The 9,331-nt window shown below is 42.5% G+C and overlaps 1 protein-coding gene across 1 annotated transcript; it reads right to left on the bottom strand.

Moving 5' to 3' along the window:
- Nucleotides 1–5,623: 5,623 nt before the first annotated feature.
- Nucleotides 5,624–7,071, bottom strand: LOC136469376 (uncharacterized). Its single transcript, XM_066467590.1, has 3 exons — nucleotides 6,238–7,071; nucleotides 5,940–6,160; nucleotides 5,624–5,771 (listed from the first exon to the last, which is right to left on the bottom strand). The coding sequence occupies exons 1-3, from the start codon at nucleotides 7,069–7,071 to the stop codon at nucleotides 5,624–5,626; spliced, it is 1,203 nt and encodes a 400-aa protein (XP_066323687.1).
- Between the last annotated feature and the right edge of the window lie 2,260 nt (nucleotides 7,072–9,331).

The raw sequence follows: 9,331 nt of genomic DNA, 5'->3' as shown, positions 1-9,331 counted from the left end.
TTTCCAACCAAACTATATAATTAGTTTTTTTCGTCTACATTTAATGCTCCATGCACGTATCGCAAGATTCGATGTAATGACTACTGTAGCACTTTTTGAAAAAACTTTTTGAAAACTAAACAAGCACTTAGCTGCTGTGCTCCGCCATTTGGCATGCATATTAACAATAATAAAAATATAGGCTGTGCGCCGTCTAGGCTGTCTAGGCTGTGCGAAAAAAAAAAGGTCTAGCGTTGTGCGCGCACGCGTGCCGCACGTGCCTGCTCTCCCGCCCGAGAACGTCCCATGTGTTCGGGGGCCCACCTCTTTCTCTTCTCTTGGCCAGGCCCAGATCTATAACGTCAAGCTCAGCTCAGAGCCATGTATTTTACCGTTGAGATACTGACCACGTAAGATTTTCTTCTATGCATAGACGTACTCCCTCCGTCCCATTGAGTTTGTCGTTGGAAAACCATGCCCCTCTCACAATCTTGGTTCCCGAACGACAAACTCAATGAAACGGAGGGAGTATTAGATTAACGTCAGGACTCGCAGCGCCGACCCCATGTCTAAAGATTTGAGCGCCTTGACACGGTCCTCGACGCTTTTGATGTCAGCTGTGAGGGTCCGCAGCGTCCGCCTAGCTAAGCCGGGTGTCGTCCACTCAACCAACCCACCCCAAGCAACTAACTAGTACATAGAGGTGGTCAGGGCTGGTCAAAGCTGCAGCATGACCTCACAACAATAAAAACACCAAAGGGCGAGAGTGGAAAGGAATAATAAACCTAAACAGAGCGCCAAACACCATGAAATTTATCTAGTCTATAATTTAATATAAATGAAAACTAATTAAAATTGGGGCAGTTTACCATATAATTAGGTTTTAGACAGAATGGTTTGGTATGATGGGAATAACTAGACTAATCAATGACACTAGAAACGCGGGGACGGCTTTGCCACGCCTTCGCTTTCAATTAGACCAATGGCAATAAGAATTTAGATGTAGTTTATGATTTTTATGTATTTTCGAGACTTTATCATCATGAAGGTATAATTTTATTTATCCCTAAAAAATATAGGTAAAAGTTTATGTGAAAAAATTCTTACTAAAACATATGATATTATGGATGCACTGCATAATACTAGTCGTTAGAATTTCAGATCAACTCCAAAAGGCAACTGTCGTGGCCATTAGGTGGACGAGAAGGTAGGCAGAGGCCAGCACCATCCACGCCTGGCAATATAACACAACGAAGGAATCGATAAACGTGGAAGCCGTGGCAGTCCACGTGAAAGCACCATTCAGCCCGCTTGTTGGTTTCGGCCAGTCCAAACCAGCCAGCCAATAATATTTTTTTTTCACAATAAATTAGCACCAATCAGTTCAAACCAGCCCAGAAACCAACCAGCGAACAGACCGATTGAAGATACCTCCTAGGCAGCGAAGGGTGCAGACGGTATGAACAGTCTCAAGTCCACATAAATCAGTGCAACGTAGATGGCTGGCAACATGAAAAATGGCAGACGCCACAAGAAGCCAGCACCCTAGTTGGGGTCGTTGTAAAAGATGTGAGGTAGGTTGTATGTTGATTTGAGAAAAATCTAAGGAGGTTTTCGAAAAAATTGCTGAAAGGGTCTCTGGAGCGTGGGTTGATTTTCGATAAAGAGAAGATCTTTTTTGCAAAAAAAACTCGACGCCCATCCGATCTGGACTGCGGGTTGATTTCGAAATAATCTAAGGTGTTTTTTGTAAAATATACTGAGAGGGCCTTTGGAACACGTGTTGATTTTCAAAAAGTCAAAGGGGTTTTTCAGAAAATGACAGTGGCTCGGCCGATCTAGGCCATCCACGCGCCAGATCGAACGGCCATGAATAGCCCGTGACGTGGCTGGCTGGCCGGCCAGCTTTTGAAGACAGGTTTCATATGTAAAGATGACTCAAAAAAAAAAGACAGTACACATACAGCAAAGCTCAATCCTAAACAGTTGACACTAAAAAACCTATTCAAAAATAGTTGGGACTAACAGCCTACACATCAAACAAAAGGTTATCCTAATAAAGAATAAATCAAGCCCAAACTGAGTTTGCAACAGATTCTACAAACAAAGAAAAAATACACTACCAAAGACTATCAAAAGGATGCAAATAAACAGATAACTAGTACTCCTCCCATTGTCACATTTAGTTGCACAGCAGAAATACTTAATGTTATAGAAAATAAGAACAAAAAAACAAACAAGTAACACCAATTTAAAGGGAAGGAACAGACAAGGGAGTGAATAATACAAGCCTCACTCCCATTGTGCACAATCCATATATCAAAAAAAAGCATTGTAAATACAGAAATGCTATACAACACACATGTGTTTTAGAAAAAAAAACATAGATTTTTTTTATCTCTCTCCCTCTCTTTCTCACCGGTGACCACCGGCGCCAGCGACGGCGACCAGTGAGCTCGCCCCGCGCCCGCGCCAGGTGGCGGTGGCGGTGGCGGCGGCGACGACGGATCTGTGATTTGTCCTTCCATAGAAAAAAATTATGATATGTGATCTATGGAGGTTGGAGGTAGAAAAAGGATGGAGACTGTTGAATCTTAATCCTATAATGTAAAAAAATTCATATGTTAAAACTACATAAAACACATGATTATGTAGTGACTCTAGTAAATAACATAGGATGATTCAGTCCAAATAAAAAAAGCAAGGAGGAACATCACAGCTGCTAAGCTAGCACACGTCGACAACAGTGCAAACAACCTTTCATTGGACTGCACATCACATAAAAAGCTAGCACACACATTTGGCGCACATTTGAGATCCAAATCAGATTTCTCTCTAGGATGTCGACGCCACCGGCGGAAAAGCGGAGCTCATGAGCAATGCCACCACCCATTAGACTCCATCCCGGTTGAGCTCCTCACCAAGGTCGTGCTCCCAGTCTCGACATCGGCCGCCCTAGTCAACGCCGCGGCCACCTGGAAGAGCTGGCAGCACGACATCGACACCCACCCCCCAGTTCCTTGGACCTCTAAATCCCGTACCAGGTCGCCCACCCCCAACCCCACCGCACACAACGCCCGTGAACACATCGGTAGATCAGCAATCAACATCAATCGGGGAACAACTAAGCAATGACCAAATACACTTACCAAGTCTTCAGAGTTCGGAGAACCTGCCAGCAAACGATAGCTTCATCACGCCATGGCTCCTCTAAGGCCGTCGGCTTAGGGGGGTAGTGGCGGCTAGGCGAACCGCCCGCACGGCGAGGCTCCTCTAAGGCCGTCGGCTCTGGGGTAGCGACGGCGAGGCGAACGGCCTGTGAAACGCCGGGGAGGAGACGCGATGCAGAGGGGATTGGGGAAGAGACTTTTACCTCTGTACCATTATAAAAGATGGTCGTTTCCCACATGCCACTAAAAAGTTGGGCCGCACCCATGCGCCATCCACCTAAACTTTCTTGTATCCCAGGCCATTCCATCCACTTTGCACTCTAACGGAGGGAAACGGCATGGAGAAAAGACCTGCTTGCCCTGAGGCCATAGAGGTGGATCAAAATCACCATTGTCCTTCTGTGCCACTCCATGGCCGAGCTGGGTAGTTGGGTTGGTGCAAAAAAAACTAGAGTATGTACGTGATGCATGAACATATGAATTAATGTGCACCTTTTTTTAATGCCAAAAAAACTGAAGTATGTACGTGATGCCAACACAAGAAATGAACACAATATATAATAATAATATTTAACACAATATATAATAATAATATGGTTCATAGACCAACATTTGGTCACTGGTTTTCAACGCATTAGCTAAAGTTTTCAACATGTCACCAACATTACAGCAGGCACATAAGTGCTTCATCCAGACATTAATTTCTAGTCAAGCCAAAATGAAATGATGCCAGCAGGCACAGCAAACAGCAGTAGCTCATGTACTACTCATCCAAAAGCAGGCACCAGGCACAGCTTTAGCAAAACAGCCACAAAAGCAAATGAGGCCAAAAGACATCCCCACACAACAATCAGGCAGACATCTTTCATTCTAGCATTACCTTCTTGCTCCTGGTATTTGAAGCTGGACTGGCTAGGCTTGCTGGTACAAGGGGAGGCTTCTTAGGTGTCAGCTTCTTCTTCACTGCTATCTTCTTCCTTGGTGAACTCTGGGGCAGAACAACCTCCAATGGTCGTGTCTGCACTGTTGCAGTTGATGCCTGGAGGGAGACTAGTTCATTGGAACCAGTTCCAGACCTATTACTATCAAATACCAGTTATTAGAACAAGCTTCATTACAATGGAAAATTGCAGAACTATAGGAAAACATACCTGCCAGATAGGGTGTTTGGAGTTGTTGATGGTGTAGTGCTAGCTGATGCCTTCTTTTTCTTGGAAGTTGTTGAAGAAGATGATTTGCTCTTCCTCTTCTTTTCTGTAGCATTGGCCACTGCCTCATTGTGTGGGAATACCATCCCTATTGATGGAGTGGCCACCACAAGGCTAGTCTCTGTATTGGTACTAGCTGATTTCTTCTGCCTTTTCTTTGGGAGACCTCTACAAAAGACAATTATTAATAGAAAATGTAGTTCAGTTAAATGATAGTTTCATTTATGTAGATGTATTTGATTACCTTTCTGCCTCCATTGCAGCTATGTCTGCTGGATCTCCATTCTTGCAAGTGTACCAGTGATGCCCCAATTCATGGCATATGGGACACTCATGTTTCTTCTTCTTATTCCCACTTTCTCCCTCTAGAGCCTCTTTCATCCTATTTTTCCTTCTTCCTGCTGTTGACTTAAGCAATGGAGGGTGCATGAAGAACCCATGTGTGGCTTTGGGCCACATGGACTTGTCAGGAATACATGGGACAGAGCCTGCATAAGCTTCTTTGAATTTCTAGATAGAAAAGTACTCATCTACATGGTCTTCTAGTTTTGCTCCAGGAATTGAAGTGATGTACGCAATAGCATGTTTGCAGGGTATTCCTGACCCTTGCCAAGCATTGCATGAACATGTTCTATTACCTAAGTCAACCACAAACCTAAATGAACTGCCCCCCTTAGCACAAACTTCTGCAACACCTTCAAGTGAGCTTGTGATCACTTCTATGTCAAGGTTGAAACTGTCTTCTCTTAGCTTCTTCACAATATGAGGTAAAATCTTGCCTTCAAATGTCCTTGCCACCCTCTTCCTATGATTCCACTTGATCAATATCTTCTGTCTAATGGTGTCCATCAAGTCATCCAGGTGCTTCCCTTTCTTAGGCTTTATCCAATTATTGAAGGACTCAGCCAAGTTATTAGTGACATAGTCCACCTTTAAACTAGTGAAGAACTGGCTCCTAGTCCACTTTTTCTTGTGAGTCTCTTGGAGATATACCATAGCCTCTGGTTTGGCTTGAGCCATTGCCTGATAGTGTTTATTAAACATGTATGGGCTCCATGAATATGCAGCTGCCCATAAATGATCATCAAAAATCTTTCCACTGTATCTCTTCTTGAAATTTTGTACTAGATGATACATACACTCTCTATGTTCACATCCTGAAAAAACCTCACTAACTCCATGCATCACTGCCTGTCCACAATCTGTACTGAAAGTAAGTCCATCTGGGTTGCCTATTGCTTCCTTCAGCCTCTCCATGAACCACACCTAATTCTCATTAGTCTCTGAATCAATGACACCAACTGCTACTGGAAACATCCAGTTGTGCCCATCTACTGCACAAGCAATGCACAACTGGCCCCTAAACCTCCCAGTTAAAAATGTACTATCTATTGCAAGATATGGTCTGCAACCTCTAAAAAACCATCAACAGAAGCCTTCAATGCAAAAAACAGCCTATTAAACCTTATCTTGTTGTTGATGGTGTGGTGATCAATGACAAAAAAAAGTACCAGGACTGCTTTCCTCTAACTGAGCCTTAAGTATAAATAGGTTATCAAAGCTTTTGTCCCAAGGCCCATACAGCTTATCCATGGCAAGGTTTTTACCTTTGTACACTCTCCTGTAGGGCACCCAGATCCCAAATTCAGCATTCAACTTCTTCTGCAGTTCTTTGGCACCTAGAGTCCCATCTTCCTTCAGCCAATCAATCACTTGATGACACACCCAAAACTGTGTGACTCCTATACAGACTCCAGTCCTCCTAGCACTCTGACAGTCATGGCCAAATGGATTCTTCTTCACCTAAAAAAAAGAAACAGTCCTTACAATCATTAGGCCCAAAATAAATAAATGAATGTACATTTGGTAAAACAAAATACCTTTACAGTACGCCCATCCTTAGTAGTTGATGCATGAATTCTCCACCGACAGCCCAATTCTTCCTTGAAACTGCAGCTTTCCCTAAACCTCCCTGTGTCACTAGCCTCAATGTCATAATGGATCTCACGTCTCACAGCATGAGTAGCTACAGCCAATTTAAAAGCATTAATGTCTGAATACATAGTGCCTACTGCCATAGGAGGGTCCTTCTTGTCATAGTTAGCATCAGGCATTTGTTCAGGCTGTTTATCTTTAACAATATCATCTACATCCTCTATTTCATAATCTTTCTCATCATCATGATCATCAACATCAGACTCTTCATCAGTATCTGATTCAGAGGCCTCAGGGGTAGCAGGTTGTCTTGGCTTATGAGGATTGGAAGGTTCGAGATAATCAGGACCAAGGTCGAGATACAATCCTTCATCATCAACACCCACATGCTCATAGGATGGATTTGGGTTTTCAAGTGATTCATGTTCAGGCACTACAGACACACTCTGGGTGTTTTTGCTTGGTTCAGCTATGCTAGGACAGTGGACTAAAGGGGTGACTGGGGCTTGAACAGAGTGGGCATTATCACCAAACTCCCAATCAGGAAGCTGAGGCTCACTAGTTGGGCTAGTATATGCAAATGTCAAGTAGCAGCACTTCGAAGCCTTGTTTTTGGCAAACATTTCAACCAAGTCTTGGTCTTTGCAGGCTTCAACATGGAGCTTACTGTCCAGACACAAATAAAACATTCGAGCTACATCACCGTGCGTGGGAGGACACTTGTCGACAACGGACCCAAACAAATCTCTGAAGTTAGTCCGGTCAGCATCCACAACCATGTCCAACGAGTACCACCGACCACGCGCATTGGGAGCAACAATCCGGATTTCTAGGTTGAAGCTACTGTCTGCGTCCATCTTACATAGGAGCATGCAATTTTTGGACACACTAAACATTCAGAGTAGAAGCCGTGTAAATTTCCTCATGCAAATAAATTAGCTCAAGCTAAAGGAAATACGTTGAAGCTTAAATCATTAGATAAAGATTGTAAGAAAGGATATTCATTATTGCATCACTATAGCTTGACAATGACATGCATATTTATCATGACTAAAAACCTATTGCCCTGCTGCTTACCTGCATGAGCAGACGAACAGAGTACACACAAGCTCCAAAAATCGACGCCATAAGCACCTGGGATGGGTATTCTTGCCTCCTAGCCGCGACGCCTCTAGGGTACCGCCGCCGCCGCCGATTCGGACTCCGCCGCTAGGGTTTGGGGAAGAGACAAGAGAGAGGAATCGAGAGAGAGAGAAGTGAGATGGCGGTCAATGCTAGTCAATTTGCCCACCGTATATGCACTCCAGTCTCAAGGGGTAAGATGGTCAGTTCTCCTGCTCGGTCCCACATGTCAGACCTGTCAGACGTTACAAACCGAATAGAAGGTGGACGAAATGGCATGGGGGACAAGAAAGTTTAGGTGGATGACACTTGGGTGTGGCTTAACTTTTTAGTGGCACGTGGGAAACGACCATCTTTTATAATGATATAGAGGTAAAAGTCTCATTGGGGAAAGGAGGTCGAACGATCGGTGAAAGACAAAAATAAAAGGAAAAAATTGGGTGCAGATTTCAAAAATAGCGGGGTTCGGGTTTTCAGTGCGCAGAATTTAGAATCCACTACATGAGTATACGCCCAAAACATAGCACGAATCTTGAAACAAATCCAACGGCACAAAATTTGACAGATCCAAAGTAAAAAAATCAGCTGACAGATAAATAGCAAAATTGAATTTGCCTTGAAAGTTTTTGTTGATGCAAATAGTGACGGCTAGCTCTTCAATTTTGGCAGACCTGTGGCGTTTGTTTGAATGGGCCTAGGCCATATTTAATTGGGTGGAATTTGATGTCACCTATAAAGTTAGCTTCAAAATGAGCTAGGCCCACAAGGCACAAACAGTTTACAAAACTGGGTTAAGAAAAAAAAAGTTAGGCCCCAAATTGGATCATAAAATAGGCTAAGCCCAAACAACCTGGTTTAGAAATGGAAAAAGTCCACATTGTCTCCCTCAACTTTTGCGAAAGTCTGTTTTTCCTATCTAAACACTAAAACTGGGTAAACCACCTCCCTAAACTTTTAAAACCGTTTGTTTTACCTCTCTGACCGGTTATAAACGATTTTCAAAGGTGGTTTTATCTTTTTCTTTTTTTATTTTGGCTGAATTTTTGAAAAAACATAATAAATCATAGAAAAATCATAAAATAGAAAATCTAATTCTGTTGGACTCTACATGAATAGTCTACATAGTGAACATATAATATGATATGTTTTAGTACAAATTTTTTGATGTAGCTTTAGATCTATGCTTTTCTGTAATTAATTCATAGCTGCAGCTTTTATGGTCCAATTATGGTGGACTAATTATTGTATGCTTGAACTGTAGTAAAAAATTCATACTCATTGGATCATGTATAACTTAGTTATAGATTTATATAATAAATCTAGGAAAATTCGACTTTCGTAAAAGTTGAGGGAGATATTGTGGACTTTTTCCTTTAGAAATTGGCCCATAAAAGCTACAGCCACATGGGCCATGGTTCATGTGACAAATTTATGATGAAAAAACAGGCTCGTGGCAGCATCTCAAAGACTCAAATAGCGTCTTATGATTTTATTATTACGATGATGTGTTTTGTCACTAATTCTATGATGTTTTGACACCCGTTTGTTGTAGAAGTTGTTGCTCAGAGACGCATCGCATCTTCTATGACAATTGGCCGATCGCCATTTCGTTATTACTGGATGTCAACATCATACGTTTATAATGACATAAAAAAGCATCTATTTGTTCTCCTCCAATCCTCCATCACAGTGACTTGTGACATGGCATGTTGCCGTGTTATGTCTGATATATGCAGGAGGTTCATGATGCTCTTCTTGACTAGAACTTTCTTTTTTTCTGGCCGAACCTTTGTGCAAGACAAGAAGAATATATTACGAAAATTATTCCATTTTATTTACTCTTGTTTTAATCCCGTGCGTGTATGTAGATCGAGTATGTATAACTGGGAGTCTAGATGGAGCCATGCCAAACACATA

The sequence above is a fragment of the Miscanthus floridulus genome, chromosome 8 (assembly GCF_019320115.1).
Source record: "Miscanthus floridulus cultivar M001 chromosome 8, ASM1932011v1, whole genome shotgun sequence".
Lineage (NCBI taxonomy): Eukaryota > Viridiplantae > Streptophyta > Magnoliopsida > Poales > Poaceae > Miscanthus > Miscanthus floridulus.
This window is presented reverse-complemented; position numbering and strand designations above follow the sequence as displayed.